We start from the raw sequence: 22,749 nt of genomic DNA on the forward strand, positions 1-22,749 counted from the left end.
AGATGGTTGTCCTTCTGGAATGTTCTCCCATCTCCACAGAGGATCTCTGGAGCTCTGTCAGAGTGACCATCAGGTTCTTGTAAAGGACACCAATAAGAAGAAGGGACTTCCTTGGGCCAAGAAACACAAGCAATGCACATTACACCAGTGGAAATCAGTCCTTTGGTCTGATGAGTAGAAATTTTTGATTTTTGATTCCAACCGTGTCTTTGTGAGACGCAGAGAAGGTGAATGGATCATCTTTGCATGTGCGGTTCCCACTATGAAGCATTGAGGAGGAGGTGTGGGGTTGCTTTGCTGGTGACAGGTGAATTCAAGGCACACTTTACCGACATAGCTACCACAGCATTCTGCAGCGATACGCCATCCCATCTGGTTTGCGCTTAGTGGGGCTATACTTTGTTTTTCAACAGAAAAATGACCCAACACACCTCCAGGCTGTGTAAGGGCTATTTGACCAAGGAAAGTGAAGGAGGTGCAGCATCAGATGACCTGGCCTCCACAATCACCTGACATCAACCCAGTTGAGATGGTTTGGGATAAGTTGGCTCGCAGAGTGAAGGAAAAGCAGCCAACAAGTGCTCAGCATGTGTAGGAACTTCTTCAAGACTGTTGGAAAAGCATTCCAAGTGAAGCTGGTTAACCTGTTGCGACGAGCCATCCCGGATCCGGGATCGTGAATACAGCCTCATGCTCATTACCATAACGCAACGTTAACTATTCATGAAAATCGCAAATGAAATGAAATCAATATGCTAGCTCTCAAGCTTAGATTTGTGTTAACAACACTGTCATCTCAGATTTTCAAAATATGCTTCTCAACCATTGCAAAACAAGCATTTGTGTAACACTATTGATAGCTAGCGTAGCATTTAGCGTTAGCATTCAGCAGGCAACATTTTCACAAAAACCAGAAAAACATTCAAATAAAATCATTTACCTTTGAAGAACAGATGTTTTCAATGAGACTCTCAGTTAGATAGCAAATGTTCAGTTTTTACAAAAAGATTATTTGTTTAGGACAAATCGCTCCGTTTTCTGCGTCACGTTCAGCTACGAAAGAAACCTGTATCCAGGATTGTGTAAATCTATCCGCAAGCTCATTAGCATAATGCAACGTTAACATTCATGAAAATCGCAAATGAAATGAAATAAATCTATTTGCTCTCAAGCTTAGCCTTTTGTTAACGACACTGTCATCTCAGATTTTCAAAAATATGCTTCTCAACCATTGCAAAACAAGCATTTGTGTAACACTATTGATAGCCTAGCATAGTATTATGACTGACATTCAGCAAGCAACATTTTCACAAAAACCAGAAAAACATTCAAATAAAATCATTTACCTTTGAAGAACTTCAGATGTTTTCAATGAGGAGACTCAGTTAGATAGCAAATGTTCAGTTTTTACAAAAAGATTATTTGTGTTGACAAATCGCTCCGTTTTCTTCATCACGTTTGGGTAAGAACAAAAAAAAAAAAAAAAAAAATATATATATATATATATATATATTAAGTCATTAAAACGCAAACTTTTTTCCAAATGAACTCCGTAATATCGACAGAAACATGGCAAACGATGTTTAGAATCAATCCTCAAGGTGTTTTTCACATATCTATCGATGATAAATCCTTCGTGGCAGGTGACTTTCTCTTCTGAAGAAATGGAACGCACATGGACCTAGAGATTACGCAATAATTTCGACACAGGACACCGGGCGGACACCTGGCAAATGTAGTCTCTTATGGCCAATCTTCCAATGATATGCCTACAAATACGTCACAATGCTGCAGACATCTTGGACGAACGAGAGAGCATAAGCTCGTTCACGGCACATTCACAGCCATATAAGGAGACGATAGTAAAACAGAGCTTCAAAAATTCAGCTCATATCCTGTTTGATGTTTCATATTGGTTTCGCCTGTAGCATCAGTTCTGGGGCACTCACAGATAATATCTTTGCAGTTTTGAAAACATCAGTGTTTTCTTTCCAAAGCTGCCAATTATATGCATAGTCGAGCATCTTTTCGTGACAAATTATTGCGCTTAAAACGGGCACGTTTTTTTATCCAATAATGACATAGCGCCCCCATAGGTTGAAGAGGTTAAGAGAATGCCAAGAGTGTGCAAAGCTGTCATCAAAGCAAAGGGTGGCTACTTTGAAGAATCTCAAGTATAAATATATATATATTTTTTGTTTAACACTTCTTTGGTTACTACATGACTCCATATGTGGTATTTCATAGTTTTGATGTATTCACTATTATTCTCCAATGTAGCCCTTGAATCAGTAGGTGTGTCCAAGCTTTTGAGTGGTACTGTATATACATGCATACAGTTGTGGAGGTGGAGTAACAAAAGTCTGTTACTGCCAACAAGGAGTCTGGAGAAAACGTCTAGTCTGTTCTGGTCTGGCCTCTCTTTCTGGAAACACCATTCACTCGCTCACTCACTTCCCCACTTCCTTTCATTTTCAAAAGTCTGATCTAATGGAAAATTAAAGTATGTGTTTGGTGTGTGTTTCTGTACGCTTCTGTGTGCCAGTGACTTAATCTGAGTAAGAGAGCGAGAGAGGGCAAGATGGCTTATAGTTTTTCACTCAGTAAAATGAGGCCTAGATAGGGTGACGTATAGCTAGTCTCGGTACCCGTCTGTTTAGCCATCATTCCACTCTTTGTCTTGCTAAACATCTTTGGCATATGACACAGAGTAAGAGTGGAATTGTAGCTAAACAGACGGGTACCCAGGCTAACATTTAGCAGGAGAACTGAAGAAAAAAAAATCTCCAACGTTCTTGCGAGATCTCAGACAGACAGACAGTGGAATGTAAGGTACACCAAAACGGAAGAGCTGTGTGTTTTGTGTTTCCTAGCTGTGCCGTGTCTCTTTCTCTGTCTGTATCTTTGAGCACTCTCCTCCTGTGCCTTTGTGCTTCTCAGGGCTGGGAGGTGAACGACTCTGCCGATCCCAGCGTCCAGAGGCCCCAGGCTGTCCAGCCCCCACTGCCCCCAGGATGGGAGGAGAAGGTTGATAACCTGGGCAGAACCTACTACGTCAACCACAACAACCGCTATACACAGTGGAAACGACCCAGTAACGTGTATGTATACACAGCTACGTTATCTTTACACACAGTTATCAGAACTGCTCTAGGTCCTCTGGTGTCCCCCAGGGCTCTGTACTAGGTCCTCTGGTGTCCCCCAGTGCTCTGTACTAGGTCCTCTGGTGTCCCCCAGGGCTCTGTGCTAGGTCCTCTGGTGTCCCCCAGGGCTCTGTGCTAGGTCCTCTGGTGTCCCCCAGGGCTCTGTGCTAGGTCCTCTGGTGTCCCCCAGGGCGCTGTGCTAGGTCCTCTGGTGTCCCCCAGGGCGCTGTGCTAGGTCTTCTGGTGTCCCCCAGGGCTCTGTGCTAGGTCTTCTGGTGTCCCCCAGGGCTCTGTGCTAGGTCCTCTGGTGTCCCCGAGGGCTCGGTGCTAGGTCTTCTGGTGTCCCCCAGGGCTCGGTGCTAGGTCTTCTGGTGTCCCCCAGGGCTCGGTGCTAGGTCTTCTGGAGTCCTCCAGACTCGGTACTAGGTCCTCTCTTGTTCTCGCTGTGCACAAACATGTAAAATGTTAATTATCTCTTCTCTACAGGGATGATGTTTCGGAGGTGGAGAATGACAATCAGCAGCGGGCGAACAGCATCCAGGCCCACCGGGTTTTCAGGTCTAGACGACACATCTCTGAAGACTTGGAGAACGAACACACAGAACCCAGAGACATGGAAGATGTGAGTCTGACCTTTGACCGCTCGACTGTACAATATGTTTTAATCAAGATCTTCGTAAATCCAAGGTCATCTATTGCTTCATACCAGGACGATATTACACCTACATTGTTACTTAAAATAGGTTAATGGATAAATGCCTTATCTTTACTGCAGAATACAGAAGGATTTTCCAAACTAGTCAGTGGTACAGTACATACTCTCGCGCACTCTCTCTCTCTCTCTCTGCACAGTCGTGGGAGCCAATCACTGAAGAGAGTCCAGACGGCCCCCTACCTGGCCCCTCCTCCTCAATGGCGACGGCCATCCCCCAAACGCCTGCCCCCCCACCCCTCCAGGAGTTCTCAGAGGAGATCAACCTGCACCTATCTCTCTCTCCAACCCCATCCGGCCCCCCGCCTGACATCAACGGAGAGGTGGCCGCCCCCAGCCACGCCTCTGCTGTGGTGAGAATCACTGACCAGTTTGATTCTGTTAGAGGCAAATTCAGCACTTTTTAACCTCATTCATTAGCACCATTCCAGTATGTGTGAAAACATTTGTTCTTGTAGCCAAAAAGACGAGAAGAAAAAGTCTTAAGAAAACAATCCCTCCCTCCGTCTCCCCTCAGCAGAGCCATCTGACCTCCAGGCTGCGCTCCTCCAGTATGACAGATGGGGTCAGTGACCAGGCCCAGCCTCCTCCTCCAGCGGTACGATACACACACTCTTTCTTCATGCTCTCCTCTGTTGTTCCACCTCTGCCTTCCGATTCCTTTACTACACAGGCAGCTCTTTCTGTTCTCCTCTCCTCCTGTCCTCTCCTTCCCTCCTCCTGTTCTCCCCCCTCTCCTCCTCATGTCCTCTCCTCCTTTCCTCTCCCCTCTCCTGCTGTCTTCCTCCCCTCCTCCTGTTCTCCCCCCTCTCCTCCTCATGTCCTCTCCCCTCTCCTGCTGTCTTCCTCCTGTCCTCTCCCCTCCTCCTGTTCTCCCCCCTCTCCTCCTCATGTCCTCTCCTCCTTTCCTCTCCCCTCTCCTGCTGTCTTCCTCCTGTCCTCTCCCCTCCTCCTCTCTGCTTGTTGTGATTCCTTACTGCCTGGTGGTGATTCACTCTGCAGTGTCAGGCTGTGTGTTTCTGTAACAGTGGCAGTAATTCTATCCTTCCTAATCAAACACATCCTAGACAGAGATCTGAGTCACAGTAGCCCAGGGAGCCAGTGCTTCTGAAGGGAAAAGCACAGGTGCTGATGTCAGCCTTTTATCTCCCTGACCTGAATGAGTGAGTGGGTAGCTGGGGTTTTTACAACTGTAGCAGAATGAGGATTTTTCTAGACTGGATTTTTTTTCTTCACAGTCAGAGGCTAAATCCAGTCACCACATGTTTCTGTGGTTTGACACACTTTCTTAGGAAGCATGTGTAGGCTGCAGATCTGGGTTCATATAATATTTGAAATCTTTCAAAGTGCTATGAGTGTTTGCTCTAGCCTACCTGGAGTGGCAGACTACTCTATTGGTTCCAAAGTGCTATGAGTGTTTGCTCTAGCCTACCTGGAGTGGCAGACTACTCTATTGGTTCCAAAGTGCTATGAGTGTTTGCTCTAGCCTACCTGGAGTGGCAGACTACTCTATTGGTTCCAAAGTGCTATGAGTGTTTGCTCTAGCCTACCTGGAGTGGCAGACTACTCTATTGGTTCCAAAGTGCTATGAGTGTTTGCTCTAGCCTACCTGGAGTGGCAGACTACTCTATTGGTTTCAAAGTGCTATGAGTGTTTGCTCTAGCCTACCTGGAGTGGCAGACTACTCTATTGGTTCCATTCCACCATGCAAGTTCAATTACGTACATCTTAAGTATTTGGATTTGGATACTATGAACCCAGGATTTGGATTCTATGAACCCAGGTCTGGTGTCAAAGGGATGATTTCAGTTTCCACATGTAGCTCAGTCTGTCCAATATACCGGTTTGGTTTGACACACTTTCCTGGGAATGAAAAGGAATGTGTAGGTTGAGCATGGTTGGTTATGTAATTCTTCCCCTGACTGGGCAGTGTTTCTCTTGCTGTGGAGTGCACCTCAAGACGGAAGAAAGTATATCTACACAAATAAGCTGTGAAAAGGCTTTTTTAAATGGTTCTTGACATGGACAGTGTGTGGTGACTGACAATGATTTTTGATGCAAGAAATCACTTTACAAAATAAAATGCATCATTATTCTCATAAGATTATTATAGATAGGCAGCATAATTTGTCTGATTATCGGCTACTTAGCTTTTTCAAGCCTGTCTCAAAATACAACACTGTCCCTTTAAGACAAAAAAAAGCTCTTTACCTGACTCACTTTTCAAAGATGTCTAGAAATGTACACATTTTGTGTTCTTGTATGAAGCAATCACTCCCCCATTGCTGACTACAAAGGATCTATATCTGGGCTAATAACTCACTAACTAGCAAAGGATATGAACAGATGTACACACGTTGCTACATGTAGCTCTCGCTTTGATCTCAAAACAAGCTCATCTATTCACGACGGCTCATGCTGTAAACACAGTCCAGTTCAAAGTGAATGGCACAGATCCATATATGGCAGTGGTCTCTTTGCATATAGGCCTACGGCATCTCTGATGGGTTATGGCACACCGGCTTGTGTAGAGTATGAGCCTGAGTCGTGCCTGTCAATGCACTAAAATTCTACTCCGATGCTTTCTGCCTACAGCAAAATCTCTTGCATACTTAGTTTGGCATACCAGCATGCTGACCACACTGCTCGCGCGTGTCAACGAGCGCCATGTGGGTGATTGAAAGAAACTGAGGTCCACACTCCAGTCCAGTTGGTGGTGGTATAGCACCTTAAAGTTGGTTGCCAACCGCCATATAAAGTACAAAGAAGGAGAAGCCTGAAGGAGGAGAGATTACTAGAAACAAACTTTTACCCTTTTATCTGTGGATTAATTGTTAGAGTAGAGGACCTTGTGCATTTCAGGTACAATAACAACCCAATGTTTACATCCCAGAACAAATTAGCTAGCAACAGCAAGCTAGCTAAATTGCCAAATGTTTAATGGTTTTTGACCCGTCCCCAAATGAATATGTAGTTCCATGTTGCTCCATAAGGCTTATCAAAAGAGTTATTGTTATTGATAAAAAATAAGTTATTGTTGCTAATGACAAAGGAAAGGATTACTGTTGCTAATGACTAAGGAAAGGGTTACTGTTGCTAATGACTAAGGAAAGGATTACTGTTGCTAATGACTAAGAAAAGGGTTACTGTTGCTAATGACTAAGGAAATGGTTAATGTTGCTAATGACTAAGGAAAGGGTTACTGTTGCTAATGACAAAGGAAAGGGTTACTGTTGCTAATGACTAAGGAAATGGTTACTGTTGCTAATGACTAAGGAAAGGGTTATTGTTGCTAATGATTAAGGAAAGGATTACTGTTGCTAATGACTAAGGAAAGGATTACTGTTGCTAATGACTAAGAAAAGGATTACTGTTGCTAATGACTAAGGAAAGGGTTACTGTTGCTAATGACTAAGGAAAGGATTACTGTTGCTAATGACTAAGGAAACGGTGAGTGTCAGTAATTTATTTATTTTTATTTCACCTTTATTTAACCAGGTAGGCTAGTTGAGAACATTTACAACTGCGACCTGGCGTAGTGAAGGGTGAGCGCCAACAATGGGGGGGAAAAGCATTGGGAAGGGAAGAAAGGGTTAGAAAGAGTCCCACAGTTATTTGGTGTGACTGTGCCTGTAGCTTACTAGATCAGTCACAATAGTTCTCCTTAACATTGGCTGTGTGTTATCTCACTTTGCATTCCACTCTCTTGTGTGAGTTGGTGCTCTACTGTCATCAACAACTGTGGCGCTAGTCGGATCCATCTCACATGATTCTCAAAGAAGAAGAAAAAAGCTTAACACTTATTGCCTTTTTGCATCCATTAACAATAATCATTCAAACAATTCCAGATTTCTCAAATTGAAAGCTTTTTATTCAGCTGTTTATATACTACTTCACTCTCAACCCGTAATCCAATCAAACAATGATAATCCACAACTATAATCCACCCACGGTAATCTGATTCCATGTGCCCCTTCCCTCACCTCTCCTCCTGTGTGGTCAGCTGTTTGGGTATGCTCCATGTCTCCTGTCCCTACCATCACAGGAGTCTATCTCCCCTGAGCATGACTACACTCCTCACCCAGCTGTACTCCTACCGTCCCCCGCATCACCCCCTGGACTCTCTGACTCTAGAGTCACCTCCTTCCCCATGTCAGTCTTTCCTGCTCCTCCACACATCACCTACCTGACCCCCATGCCTCACCCTCACTGGTCATATCTGTCCCTGACCCCCACGCCTCAGCCTCACTGGTCATATCTGTCCCTGACCCTCACGCCTCAGCCTCACTGGTCATATCTGTCCCTGACCCCCCCCCCCCCCTGCCTCAGCCTCACTGGTCATATCTGTCCCTGACCCCCCTGCCTCAGCCTCACTGGTCATATCTGTCCCTGACCCCCTGCCTCAGCCTCACTGGTCATATCTGTCCCTGACCCCCACTGCCTCAGCCTCACTGGTCATATCTGTCCCTGACCCCCTGCCTCAGCCCCACTGGTAATATCTGTCCCTGACCCTCCCCTGCCTCAGCCTCACTGGGCATATCTGTCCCTGACCCCCTGCCTCACCTTCACTGGTCATATCTGTCCCTGCCTCAGCCCCCCTCCCCTCTAAAGAAAGCTGTGTTCTACCAGCAGAGCTCCCAGACCAGAAGAACCAGAGCTCTAACAGTCACTGGAGTTGAGGAGCCCATGGTAATGTTGTCCAAATCTACCTGCTGTACATCAGTAATGTTGTCCCATTCTATATACTGTACATCTATCTACCTGCTGTACATCATTGTTGTCCCATTCTATATACTGTACATCTATCTACCTCCTGTACATCAGTGTCCCATTCTATATACTGTACATCTATCTACCTGCTGTACATCATTGTTGTCCCATTCTATATACTGTACATCTATCTACCTGCTGTACATCAGTGTCCCATTCTATATACTGTACATCTATCTACCTGCTGTACATCATTGTTGTCCCATTCTATATACTGTACATCTATCTACCTGCTGTACATCATTGTTGTCCCATTCTATATACTGTACATCTATCTACCTGCTGTACATCAGTGTTGTCCCATTCTATATACTGTACATCTATCTACCTGCTGTACATCAGTGTTGTCCCATTCTATATACTGTACATCTATCTACCTGCTGTACATCAGTGCACCTCTGCCATATGAATATCCTCTCCCTCTGCAGCGTTTTAGATTTGTCCCCCTCCCTCCTCACAAACGTTATGTATCAAGCTGGTGGTTAAGAAGTTAGGACTTAGAGACTGGAGACTAGACCACCCGTTTCCTCTCCTGCTTCTGTGTTGTGACCCCTCAATGGGAGAGTTCAGCTCACGTACCAACTCAATAAGTGTATATACATTTCTTCATACGACGTTCAGTGGCTGTGAATTTGTACATGTATGTGCGTGTGGTTGTGTTTGCTGCTCCCCTGATAGGTCCACACATCATCACCGCCTGGGATATATTTTAGTCTGTAATGAGCAGTTTGAGTGTCTTACTTAGGTATGTTAGGTTGCACAGTAAGGTTTGAGTGTCTTAGGTATGTTAGGTTGCACAGTAAGGTTTGAGTGTCTTACTTAGGTATGTTAGGTTGCACAGTAAGGTTTGAGTGTCTTACTTAGGTATGTTAGGTTGCACAGTAAGGTTTGAGTGTCTTACTTAGGTATGTTAGGTTGCACAGTAAGGTTTGAGTGTCTTACTTAGGTATGTTAGGTTGCACAGTAAGGTTTGAGTGTCTTACTTAGGTATGTTAGGTTGCACAGTAAGGTTTGAGTGTCTTACTTAGGTATGTTAGGTTGCACAGTAAGGGTTGAGTGTCTTACTATGTATGTTTTAAGTGTGGCTTACTATATACAGTGCATTTGGAAAATATTCATACCTCTTAACTTTTTCTACATTTTGTTACGTTACAGGCTTATTCTAAAATCAATTGTTTTTTTCCCCTCATCAATATTCACACACCACCCCATAATGACAAAGCAAAAACAGGTTTTGAGATATGTTTGCAAATGTATAAAAAACTGAAATATCACATTTACATTAGTATTCAGACCCTTTACTCAGTACTTTGTTGAAGCACCTTTGGCAGCGATTACAGCCTAGAGTATTTTTGTGTATGACGCTACAAGCTTGGAACACCTGTATTTGGGGAGTTTCTCCCATTCTTCTCTGCAGATCCTCTCAAGCTCTGTCAGGTTGGATGGGGAGCGTTGCTGAACAGCTCTGTTCAGGTCTCTCCAGAGATGTTCGATCAGGTTCAAGTCCGGGCTCTGGCTGGGCCACTTGAGGACATTCAGAGACTTGTCCCAAAGCAACTCCTACGCTTTCTTGGCTGTGTGCTTAGGGTTGTTGATCTGTTGGAAGGTGAACCGTCGCCCCAGTCTGAGAACCTGCTCCAGAATGCTCAGGATTTCATCAGGGATCTCTCTGTACTTTGCTTCGTTCATCTTTCCCTTGATCCTGACTAGTCTCCCAGTCCCTGCCGCTGAAAAACATCCCCACCGCATGATACTGCCACCATTATGCTTCCCCGTAGGGATGGTGCCAGGTTTCATCCAGACATGATACTGCCACCATTATGCTTCCCCGTAGGGATGGTGCCAGGTTTCATCCAGACATGATACTGCCACCATTATGCTTCCCCGTAGGGATGGTGCCAGGTTTCATCCAGACATGATACTGCCACCATTATGCTTCCCCGTAGGGATGGTGCCAGGTTTCATCCAGACATGATTCTGCCACCATTATGCTTCCCCGTAGGGATGGTGCCAGGTTTCATCCAGACATGATTCTGCCACCATTATGCTTCCCCGTAGGGATGGTGCCAGGTTTCATCCAGACATGATTCTGCCACCATTATGCTTCCCCGTAGGGATGGTGCCAGGTTTCATCCAGACATGATTCTGCCACCATTATGCTTCACCGTAGGGATGGTGCCAGGTTTCTTCCAGACGTGACGCTTGACATTCAGGCCAAAGAGTTCAATCTTGGTTTCATCAGACCAGAGAGTCTTATTTCTCATGGTCTGTGAGTCCTTTAGGTGCCTTTTTGGCAAACTCCAAGTGGGCTGTCCTGCCTTTTACTGAGGAGTGGCTTCCATCTGGCCACTCTACCATAAAGGCCTGATTTGGTGGAGTGCTGTGGAGATGGTTTTCCTTCTGGAAGGTTGTCCAATCTCCACAGAGGAACTCTGGAGCCCTGTCAGTGACTATTGGGTCCTTGGTCACCTCCCTGACCAAGGCCCTTCTCCCCCGATTGATCAGTTTGGCTGGGGGGCCAGCTCTAGGAAGAGTCTTGATGGTTCCAAACTTCTTCCATTTAAGAATGATGTAGGCCACTGTGTTCTTGGGGACCTTCAATGCTGCAGACATTTTTTGGTACCCTTCCCCAGATCTGTGCCTCGACACAATCCTGTCTCGGAGCTCTACGGACAATTTCTTCAACCTCATGGCTTGGTTTTTGCACTGACATGCACTGTCAACTGTGGGACTTTATATAGACAGGCAATGGATTGAACAATTAATTGAATTTACCACAGGTGGACTCCAATCCCGAGTGACGCAGCGGTCTAAGGCACTGCATCCGTGCTTGAGGCGTCACTACAGACACCCTGGTTCGATTCCAGATGGTATCACAACCGGCCGTGATTGGGAGTCCCATAGGGTGGCGGACAATTGGCCCAGCGTCATCCGGGTTTGGGTCGGTGTAGGCAGTCATTGTAATTAAGAACTTGTTCTTAACTGACTAGTTGAGTTAAATAAAGGTTAAATAAAGAATTTTAAAAATGATCAATGGAAACAGGATGCAGCTGAGCTCAATTTTGAGTCATCTGATACAGCTATTTAAAAAATATATTTTTAATACATTTGCAATAATTTCTTAACCTATTTTTGCTTTGACATTATGGGGTATTGTGTGTAGATTGATGAGGGGGGAAAAATAATTGAATCCATTTTAGAATAAGGCTGTAACGTAAAGAAATGTGGAAAAGTTAAAGTGATCTGAATAATTTTCCGAATGCACTGAATGTTAGGTTGTATGTATGTATGCATGTTTGACTGAGTCTTACTATATATGTTAGGTTGTATGCATGTTTGACTGAGTCTTACTATATATGTTAGGTTGTATGTATGTTTGACTGAGTCTTACTATATATGTTAGGTTGTATGTATGTTTGACTGAGTCTTACTATATATGTTAGGTTGTATGCATGTTTGACTGAGTCTTACTATATATGGTAGGTTGTATGTATGTTTGACTGAGTCTTACTATATATGGTAGGTTGTATGTATGTTTGACTGAGTCTTACTATATATGTTAGGTTGTATGCATGTTTGACTGAGTCTTACTATATATGTTAGGTTGTATGCATGTTTGACTGAGTCTTACTATATATGGTAGGTTGTATGCATGTTTGACTGAGTCTTACTATATATGTTAGGTTGTATGTATGTTTGACTGAGTCTTACTATATATGGTAGGTTGTATGCATGTTTGACTGAGTCTTACTATATATGGTAGGTTGTATGTATGTTTGACTGAGTCTTACTATATATGGTAGGTTGTATGTATGTTTGACTGAGTCTTACTATATATGGTAGGTTGTATGCATGTTTGACTGAGTCTTACCATATATGTTAGGTTGTATGTATGTTTGACTGAGTCTTACCATATATGTTAGGTTGTATGTATGTTTGACTGAGTCTTACCATATATGTTAGGTTGTATGCATGTTTGACTGAGTCTTACCATATATGTTAGGTTGTATGTATGTTTGACTGAGTCTTACCATATATGTTAGGTTGTATGTATGTTTGACTGAGTCTTACCATATATGTTAGGTTGTATGCATGTTTGACTGAGTCTTACCATATATGTTAGGTTGTATGCATGTTTGACTGAGTATGCATGTTTGACTGAGTCTTACTATATATGTTAGGTTGTATGCATGTTTGACTGAGTCTTACTATATATGGTAGGTTGTATGCATGTTTGACTGAGTCTTACTATATATGTTAGGTTGTATGTATGTTTGACTGAGTCTTACTATATATGGTAGGTTGTATGCATGTTTGACTGAGTCTTACTATATATGGTAGGTTGTATGTATGTTTGACTGAGTCTTACTATATATGGTAGGTTGTATGTATGTTTGACTGAGTCTTACTATATATGGTAGGTTGTATGTATGTTTGACTGAGTCTTACTATATATGGTAGGTTGTATGTATGTTTGACTGAGTCTTACTATATATGGTAGGTTGTATGTATGTTTGACTGAGTCTTACTATATATGGTAGGTTGTATGTATGTTTGACTGAGTCTTACTATATATGGTAGGTTGTATGTATGTTTGACTGAGTCTTACTATATATGGTAGGTTGTATGTATGTTTGACTGAGTCTTACTATATATGGTAGGTTGTATGCATGTTTGACTGAGTCTTACTATATATGGTAGGTTGTATGCATGTTTGACTGAGTCTTACTATATATGGTAGGTTGTATGCATGTTTGACTGAGTCTTACTATATATGGTAGGTTGTATGTATGTTTGACTGAGTCTTACTATATATGGTAGGTTGTATGTATGTTTGACTGAGTCTTACTATATATGGTAGGTTGTATGTATGTTTGACTGAGTCTTACTATATATGGTAGGTTGTATGTATGTTTGACTGAGTCTTACCATATATGTTAGGTTGTATGTATGTTTGACTGAGTCTTACCATATATGTTAGGTTGTATGTATGTTTGACTGAGTCTTACCATATATGTTAGGTTGTATGCATGTTTGACTGAGTCTTACTATATATGTTAGGTTGTATGCATGTTTGACTGAGTCTTACCATATATGTTAGGTTGTATGTATGTTTGACTGAGTCTTACCATATATGTTAGGTTGTATGTATGTTTGACTGAGTCTTACCATATATGTTAGGTTGTATGCATGTTTGACTGAGTCTTACCATATATGTTAGGTTGTATGCATGTTTGACTGAGTCTTACTATATATGTTAGGTTGTATGCATGTTTGACTGAGTCTTACTATATATGGTAGGTTGTATGTATGTTTGACTGAGTCTTACTATATATGGTAGGTTGTATGTATGTTTGACTGAGTCTTACTATATATGGTAGGTTGTATGTATGTATGTTTGACTGAGTCTTACTATATATGGTAGGTTGTATGTATGTTTGACTGAGTCTTACTATATATGGTAGGTTGTATGTATGTTTGACTGAGTCTTACTATATATGGTAGGTTGTATGCATGTTTGACTGAGTCTTACTATATATGGTAGGTTGTATGCATGTTTGACTGAGTCTTACTATATATGGTAGGTTGTATGTATGTTTGACTGAGTCTTACTATATATGGTAGGTTGTATGTATGTTTGACTGAGTCTTACTATATATGGTAGGTTGTATGTATGTTTGACTGAGTCTTACTATATATGGTAGGTTGTATGTATGTTTGACTGAGTCTTACCATATATGTTAGGTTGTATGTATGTTTGACTGAGTCTTACCATATATGTTAGGTTGTATGTATGTTTGACTGAGTCTTACCATATATGTTAGGTTGTATGCATGTTTGACTGAGTCTTACTATATATGTTAGGTTGTATGCATGTTTGACTGAGTCTTACCATATATGTTAGGTTGTATGTATGTTTGACTGAGTCTTACCATATATGTTAGGTTGTATGTATGTTTGACTGAGTCTTACCATATATGTTAGGTTGTATGCATGTTTGACTGAGTCTTACCATATATGTTAGGTTGTATGCATGTTTGACTGAGTCTTACTATATATGTTAGGTTGTATGCATGTTTGACTGAGTCTTACTATATATGGTAGGTTGTATGTATGTTTGACTGAGTCTTACTATATATGGTAGGTTGTATGTATGTTTGACTGAGTCTTACCATATATGGTAGGTTGTATGTATGTCAGGTTTGAAAGCTGTTCTATGTGGTTTGTTTGTCATTGTGTGTTTGTTTTTTCTAAAGCTGTCCTGCTTCTGCTGGCCTGCTTCTGTGAGTTTCTGAGGAGCCGCAGTATTGTAGTACAATAGTACTAGGCTACTTGTTGTACTACAGTACTGTTTTTTTGTTGTCAATAAGCCACTCCCACTGTTTCTATATTTCTTATCAATGTGTAAAAAAAATAAAAATACAGTTTACACACAAGTTTCTTCCAGGTGGCCATATTGTCCGGCCCGAATAACATTTGCTTCTCTTGCTTGGTTCAGTCTCAGTCGACAGCCTATGCCCTGACCACACCAGGCCTACCTCCAGGATGGGAGGAGAGGAAGGACGCCAAGGGACGCACGTATTACGTCAATCATAACAACCGCTGCACCACCTGGACCAAGCCTATCCTCCAGGTACTTAGAGGCCTCACCTGGTGCACGGAGAGACTGCATGGGCCTGGACTTACTCCTTCTTCTCTCTTCTGTCCTCATTCCATCGGGGCATTTCTCTGTGCCTGGGTACAACATCCACTGTTCTCTTTGTCCCCCTCTTCCTGCTGTCCTGTCTTAAAGTGTGGCTCTGGGTGCATGCCTCACTTCAGGTCACCTGGAGTGTGTGTCCATCTTCCTCCCTCTCCTCTCTTACTCTGTTTCTTACTATGTGCCAAATACTACCTTGAAATGTGCAAGTAACTCGTAAGTAGTGATGAATGGGAGATTTCAGTGGAAATTTAAAGTGGTGTGCGTGTATCTCATGCATTCTATCTACACCCATTGGATGATCTCTCCTCTGCCCGATCATCTCCTTACCCTGTAACTTCCCTCACGTTTTCATCTGTCTATCACACACAGTCTTGTTCCTCCTTCTACCCGTGTTAACTAAAAAAGTCTCTCCCTGACAGCACACTGAAGACGAAGCGAGTACGTCTGACTCCGGGGCTGCAGCTGAAGCCGCCTCCACCTCTTCCTCAGCCAACAACAATAGTCATCTGATTGAACCACAAATACGCCGCGCCCGTAGTCTCAGTTCCCCTACCGTTACCCTGTCCTCCCCCTTAGAGGTGAGATTATCCAGCCTGTCCTGTAGGACTTCCTTACTTCAATCTCTCCTATCTATCTAACTGATGAGAGCGCCCCACCACTACCCTACCCGCCCTCTAGACAACACTTTTCTTTCCTCCCCTTTTCCATCATCTGCTCTCCTCCCGTCTAACATTCTCTGTTCCGTCATCTGCTCTCCTCCCGTCTAACATTCTCTGTTCCGTCATCTGCTCTCCTCCCGTCTAACATTCTCTGTTCCGTCATCTGCTCTCCTCCCGTCTAACATTCTCTGTTCCGTCATCTGCTCTCCTCCCGTCTAACATTCTCTGTTCCGTCATCTGCTCTCCTCCCGTCTAACATTCTCTGTTCCGTCATCTGCTCTCCTCCCGTCTAACATTCTCATGTTCTACCTTTCGTCTCTGATTCAGGTTCAGCCTCTTATCATTGTCCTGTCCTGTCTGTCTCCTCTTTCTGTCTTTCAGGTTCAGTACCACTCTGCTGCATGCCACTGTTCTCTGTCCTTCTCGTCCCTTGACCGTCGTAATGCTGTTTACCTCATTTACTCCTTCTCTGTCAGTACTTTCACCATCTTCAGTTTAACCCTGTGTTACGCTGTGAGAACATCTTTCATCTGAAGATCATTTTGAAGCGGACATTTTATTTTTAAACACCACTAACCTTCAAGCAATGTCATTCAATTCAGTCATCTGAATATAATAATGGATTTCAAAGTGCTGAAGTCTGACTGATTTGTTGAACCATGGTGAGGCTTGGCATGGCTTAGCTATGATCAGGGACACATATTTTCCCTTTTCTAATCTCCTCAATGTGTGATCTCTCCAGAGTTAACTAAGGCTACATCCCAAATGGCAACCTATTCCCTACATAGGAGAGAGACACATTCATATGCAGCCCAGGCAATGGACAAACTCCATAGGCTAGAGAGGGAGGGAGAGATTCATTCATATGCAGCCCAGGCAATGGACAAACTCCATAGGCTAGAGAGGGAGGGAAGAGATTCATTCATATGCAGCCCAGGCAATGGACAAACTCCATAGGCTAGAGAGGGAGGGAGAGATTCATTCATATGCAGCCCAGGCAATGGACTGAAACTCCATAGGCTAGAGAGGGAGGGAGAGATTCATTCATATGCAGCCCAGGCAATGGCCAAACTCCATAGGCTAGAGGGGGGAGATTCATATGCAGCCTAGGAAATGGCCTGAAACTCCATAGGGGAGGGAGGGAGAGATTCATTCATATGCAGACCAGGCAATGGACTGAAACGCCACAGCTTATGGATGCAGGACCCTGTCCTGGAAGTTGGTCATGACTAATCTGCTATGAGATGCAATGAAAAGCACTGAACGCATGACTTATTCTCCATGCGACAAGTTTACCTGTGATTGGTCTAGGCTTGTGACAGTAGGGCACAGCCCTCCTTATTGGTCACCGGATGCAGTCGGCCAAAGTACACCGAATGTAAGAGGGGGTAATATTATGTGGTGGACTGAACGGCTCTAATGTGTGACTTGATAAACCACACATCAGTATTCTGTTACATCCCCTGTCCGTTAACCCCCCAGGCTATAGGCTGAAGGAAGTGTCTTCATTGAGCTTCCGAAAAGATGATCTGGTTCCCAGAGTCCACAACCACAGATGTGACGGTCTACACAGCCCATTATTGCATTTGTCAGCCTCATCTAAAAGACGTTATGTCACAATAGATTGAGTGGTTCTGCTGCTTCGCTGATTTAATATCTGAAGCAAGTTTTCGGGCTGGATGGGAATATGTGGGACCCTGTTATTTCTCTGTCTGTCATACCCTTTGTTAAGCCTTATTGTGGTATTGAATCATTCGTATACACTGTGTGGAAAGGAAATGGCTGAGAAATACCTTTTTTACGATAAAAAAAAACCAACCTTTATTTAACTAGGCAAGTCAGTTAAGAACAAATTCTTATTTTCAATGACGGCCTGGGAACAGTGGGTTAACTGCCTGTTCAGGGGCAGAATGACAGATTTGTACCTTGTCAGCTCGGGGGTTTGAACTTGCAACCTTCCGGTTACTAGTCCAACGCTCTAACCACTAGGCTACCCTGCCGCCTCTACACTCTAACCACTAGGCTACCCTGCCGCCTCTACACTCTAACCACTAGGCTACCTGCCGCCTCTACACTCTAACCACTAGGCTACCCTGCCGCCTCTACACTCTAACCACTAGGCTACCCTGCCGCCTCTACACTCTAACCACTAGGCTACCCTGCCGCCTCTACACTCTAACCACTAGGCTACCCTGCCGCCTCTACACTCTAACCACTAGGCTACCCTGCCGCCTCTACACTCTAACCACTAGGCTACCCTGCCGCCTCTACACTCTAACCACTAGGCTACCCTGCCGCCTCTACACTCTAACCACTAGGCTACCCTGCCGCCTCTACACTCTAACCACTAGGCTACCCTGCCGCCTCTACACTCTAACCACTAGGCTACCCTGCCGCCTCTACACTCTAACCACTAGGCTACCCTGCCGCCTCTACACTCTAACCACTAGGCTACCCTGCCGCCTCTACACTCTAACCACTAGGCTACCCTGCCGCCTCTACACTCTAACCACTAGGCTACCCTGCCGCCTCTACACTCTAACCACTAGGCTACCCTGCCGCCTCTACACTCTAACCACTAGGCTACCCTGCCGCCTCTACACTCTAACCACTAGGCTACCCTGCCGCCTCTACACTCTAACCACTAGGCTACCCTGCCGCCTCTACACTCTAACCACTAGGCTACCCTGCCACCTCTACACTCTAACCACTAGGCTACCCTGCCGATGCTTCTTAAGAGATGACACATATATTCTCAGTTCAATGTGTTGATGATATGCTTTCGGAGAACTCGGTGGCAGTGGAATTGTTTTTCTTTTCTAAGATTGTCTTTAACGACGCATTCTGATTTCTGCCACCACTTGATTTGACAATGTTTCATTACCAATAGAGTATAGAAGGTGTTAGATATCCGGGCGGAAGGAGAGAACCAGAGCGGCGTTTCTTTGGGTCATCTAGAAGGTGTGTCGGTGACCTGTGTTCGGGTGATGTTGAAATGTTACATAATCGTGATGAAGTGAGGTTAGCAGCTGTTGGCCCTATCAGGTTAACCTCACTCATCACGGCGTGTGTGTCGGCGTGTGTGTCGGAATGCGCGTGTGTGCTCTAACCCTTTTATTCAGGGGAATATTGTGATTTGAACGATTATTGTCCTTTTTTTAATGGTCTTTTTGTGTTATAAAAACCTTAGTCTAAGCCGTCTATTTGTGGAAAAATCACCCTGATTAACTCTTTAGTCATATCCCAGTTGAACCTGATTTACAGTTGAAGTCGGAAGCTTACATACACTTAGGTTGGAGTCATTAAAACTCATTTTTCAACCACTCCACAAATTTCTTGTAAACAAACTATAGTTTTGGCAAGTCAGTTAGGACATCTACTTTGTTCACGACACAAGTAATTTTTCCAACAATTGTTTACAGACACAGTGAATTATAAGTTAAATAATCTATCACAATTCAAGTGGGTCAGAAGTTTACATACACTAAGTTGACTGTGCCTTTAAACAGCTTGGAAAATTCCAGAAAATGATGTCATGGCTTTAGAAGCTTCTGATAGGCTAATTGACATAATTTGAGTCAATTGGAGGTACCTGTGGATGTATTTCAATGCCTACCTTCAAACTCAGAGCCTTGTTGCTTGACGTCATGGGAAAATCAAAATAAATCAACCAAGACCTCAGGAAAAAAAAATAGTAGACCTCCAAGTCTGGCTCATCCTTGGGAGCAATTTCCAAACACCTGAAGGTACCACGTTCATCTGTACAAACAATATTACGCAAGTATAAACACCATGGGACCACGCAGCCGTCATACCGCTCAGGAAGGAGACACGTCTCCTAGAGATGAATGTACTTTGGTGTGAAAAGTGCAAATCAATCCCAGAACAACAGCAAAGGACCTTGTGAAGATGCTGGAGGAAACAGGTACAAAACTATCTATATCTACAGTAAAACGAGTCCTACATCGACAAAAAAACATATCCTGAAAGGCCGCTCAGCAAGGAAGAAGCCACTGCTCCTAAACCGCCATAAAAAAAGTCAGACAACGGTTTGCAACTGCACATGGGGACGAAGATCGTACTTTTTGGAAAGATGTCCTCTGGTCTGATAACTGTTTGGCCATAATTACCATTATGTTTGGAGGAAAAAGGAGGAGGCTTGCAAACCGAGGAACACCATCCCAACCGTGAAGCACGGGGGTAGCGTCATCATGTTGTGGGGCTGCTTTGCTGCAGGAGGGACTGGTGCACTTCACAAAATAGATGGCATCATGAGGTAGGAAAATAATGTGGATATATTGAAGCAACATCTCAAGACATCAGTTTGCAAGTTAAAAGCTTGGTCTCAAATGGGTCTTCCAAATGGACAATGACCCCAAGCATACTTTCAAAGTTGTGGCAAAATGGCTTAAGGACAATGGGAGATGGGAGAACCTTCAAGAAGGACAATCATCTCTGAGGCACTCCACCATTCAGGCCTTTATGGTAGAGTTGCCAGACGGAAGCCACTCCTCAGTAAAATAGACATGACAGCCCACTTGAAGTTGGCCAAAAGGCACCTAAAGACTCTTAGACCATGAGAAACAGCATTCTCTGGTCTGATGAAACCAAGATTGAACTCTTTGGCCTGAATGCCAAGCATCACATCTGGAGGAAATCTGGCACCATAACCTACGGTGAAGCATGGTGGTGGCAGTATCACTACAGTGAAGCATGGTGGTGGCAGCATCATGCTGTGGGGATGTTTCCAGCGGCAGGGACTGAGAGACTAGTCAGGATCGAGGGAAAGATGAACAGAGCAAAGTACAGAGAGATCCTTGATGAAAACCTGCTCCAGAGCACTCAGGACCTCAGACTGGGGTGAAGGTTCACCTTCCTACAGGACAACGACCCTAAGCACACAGCCAAGACAACGCAGGATTGGCTTCGGGACAGGTCTTTGAATATCCTGGAGTGGCCCGGACTTGAACCTGATCGAACATCTCTGGAGAGACCTGAAAATAGTTGTGCAGCAACGCTCCCTGTCCAACCTGACAGAGCTTGAGAGGATCTGCAGAAAACAATTGGAGAAATTCCCCAAATACAGGTGTACCAAGCTTGTAGCGTCACACCCAAGAAAACTCGAGGCTGTAATTGCTGCCAAAGGTGTGTCAACAAAGTACTGAGTAAAGGGTCTGAATACTTATGTAAATGTCGTATTTCAGGTTTTTATTTTTAATAAAATAAAGTCGTTTTTGCTTTGTCATTGTGTGTAGATTGATGATGGGGGGAAAAAAACAATCCATTTTAGAATTAGGCTGTCATGTAACAGAATTTGGAAAATGTCAAGGGGTCTGAATACTTTCCGAATGCACTGTATAAATATATATTTTTTTACATGTGTTTAACCCTATTTTTTTGTCACTAAACTATCTCTATATACTTCCATTCATTTTTTATGCAGGTACTGGGGACTTTAAGATGAGTCTTGTGAGACTTTTGGGCATTCTAGAGCAAAACAACTGAAATGTACGTGTTTGTGAGAGACTCAACTTATCACATAGGGGTCATATTAGTGTATAGCCCAAACTGTTTGAGCGCTACAGAGAGAAGTTGGCAGGCGAGGCTGTACCGACTTCAGACTAGTCCCTTGATGCTTGTGGGGGGTCATAGAGCAAAACGGTGTTCGTGAGAGTCGTCTTTTCACAGAAAAAGTTTGTAGAAGACTGATTTTTCCAGATGTCTCATGGTGTGACAAACACCGTTCTAGCCGTGCCACCTTTCACTGCGGATGCGGGAGGCGGTGATACCGGTGGATTTTAAGACACAGCCACAGCAATTAAAGCCCACAGTTAATTACACTAATGGGCCTCAGGTCATATGTAATTATGATGCTGCATTAGCTTGGAAATCAGGTGAACAAGGTTGTTCACGTCAACTGGAAGGAGAGTTAATTAAAGATTGGAAGAGGGAGGAGGGACTGGGGAGGTGTTTTTTCTCAGACTGACGGAGAGAGTAGATTGAGGTGAAGTCCTCATTGTCAATGTGGTCATTTACATTTTTCATAGGAGATAACAGAATAATTAAGACAACCTTTTTCTCTCGTATTAAAAGTCAGATATCATCAAGGAGCAGAAAGATAATGTTTTCTTTTAGGGTTGTGTAGGTACTGGCCTAATTAAGTTGAACAAATTTGCTTTAAAAGTGATTAGGAAGTTAAGACTAGAAATCAGAACTTTTTTTCCGTGCAACAAATTGTTGCTAGTTGCTAGGAATTTCCTTTGTGTGCGACACACGGGAGCTAAAGACATCCAAGTCTAAATGGGTCCGTCCTTCACATTCTAATCTGTTCCGTTGGGTTCTGTCCTACTCTAGGGGGCGGCCAACAACATAGCTGTGCGTCGGGCAGTGAAGGACACCCTCTCCAACCCCCAGTCCCCCCAGCCCTCCCCCTACAGCTCCCCAAAATCAGGACATCAGTCCCAGCAGAGCTTCCTGCCCCCGGGGTGGGAGATGAGGATAGCACCCAACGGAAGACCCTTCTTCATTGACCACAACAGCAGGCTCACCACATGGGTGAGATGATACTGCTACTTCTAATTCTTCTTACGTCTTCCCTCTTCTTTGTTTTCATCATCGTCTTGCAGCTACTGGTTCTACTGCTTATGTACAGTATCAGCCAGTCCTCATACACTCCCTGCCCCTTCCCCTTGGCCCCTTCCCCTTGGCCTTTCCCCTTGGTCCTGCCCCTTCCCCTTGGTCCTTCCCCTTGGCCCTGCCCCT

The 22,749-nt window shown here is 43.8% G+C and overlaps 1 protein-coding gene across 9 annotated transcripts in view; it reads left to right on the forward strand.

The window, feature by feature from the left end:
- LOC115117146 (E3 ubiquitin-protein ligase NEDD4-like) overlaps window positions 1–22,749 on the forward strand; it is an 83,146-nt gene that overhangs the window by 27,813 nt on the left and 32,584 nt on the right. For 4 of the 9 annotated variants that reach the window (XM_065007595.1, XM_065007597.1, XM_065007603.1 and 1 more), the window contains 8 exons: window positions 2,941–3,101; window positions 3,630–3,765; window positions 3,996–4,208; window positions 4,373–4,453; window positions 8,488–8,544; window positions 15,125–15,259; window positions 15,748–15,906; window positions 22,342–22,542. In XM_065007595.1, the coding sequence (XP_064863667.1) occupies window positions 2,941–3,101; window positions 3,630–3,765; window positions 3,996–4,208; window positions 4,373–4,453; window positions 8,488–8,544; window positions 15,125–15,259; window positions 15,748–15,906; window positions 22,342–22,542 (1,143 nt within the window). The remainder of the gene's footprint in view (window positions 1–2,940; window positions 3,102–3,629; window positions 3,766–3,995; window positions 4,209–4,372; window positions 4,454–8,487; window positions 8,545–15,124; window positions 15,260–15,747; window positions 15,907–22,341; window positions 22,543–22,749) is intronic. The other 5 variants (XM_065007596.1, XM_065007599.1, XM_065007600.1 and 2 more) reach the window with 4 other exon arrangements.

Source organism: Oncorhynchus nerka, linkage group LG22, assembly GCF_034236695.1.
Source record: "Oncorhynchus nerka isolate Pitt River linkage group LG22, Oner_Uvic_2.0, whole genome shotgun sequence".
NCBI classification, from domain to species: domain Eukaryota; kingdom Metazoa; phylum Chordata; class Actinopteri; order Salmoniformes; family Salmonidae; genus Oncorhynchus; species Oncorhynchus nerka.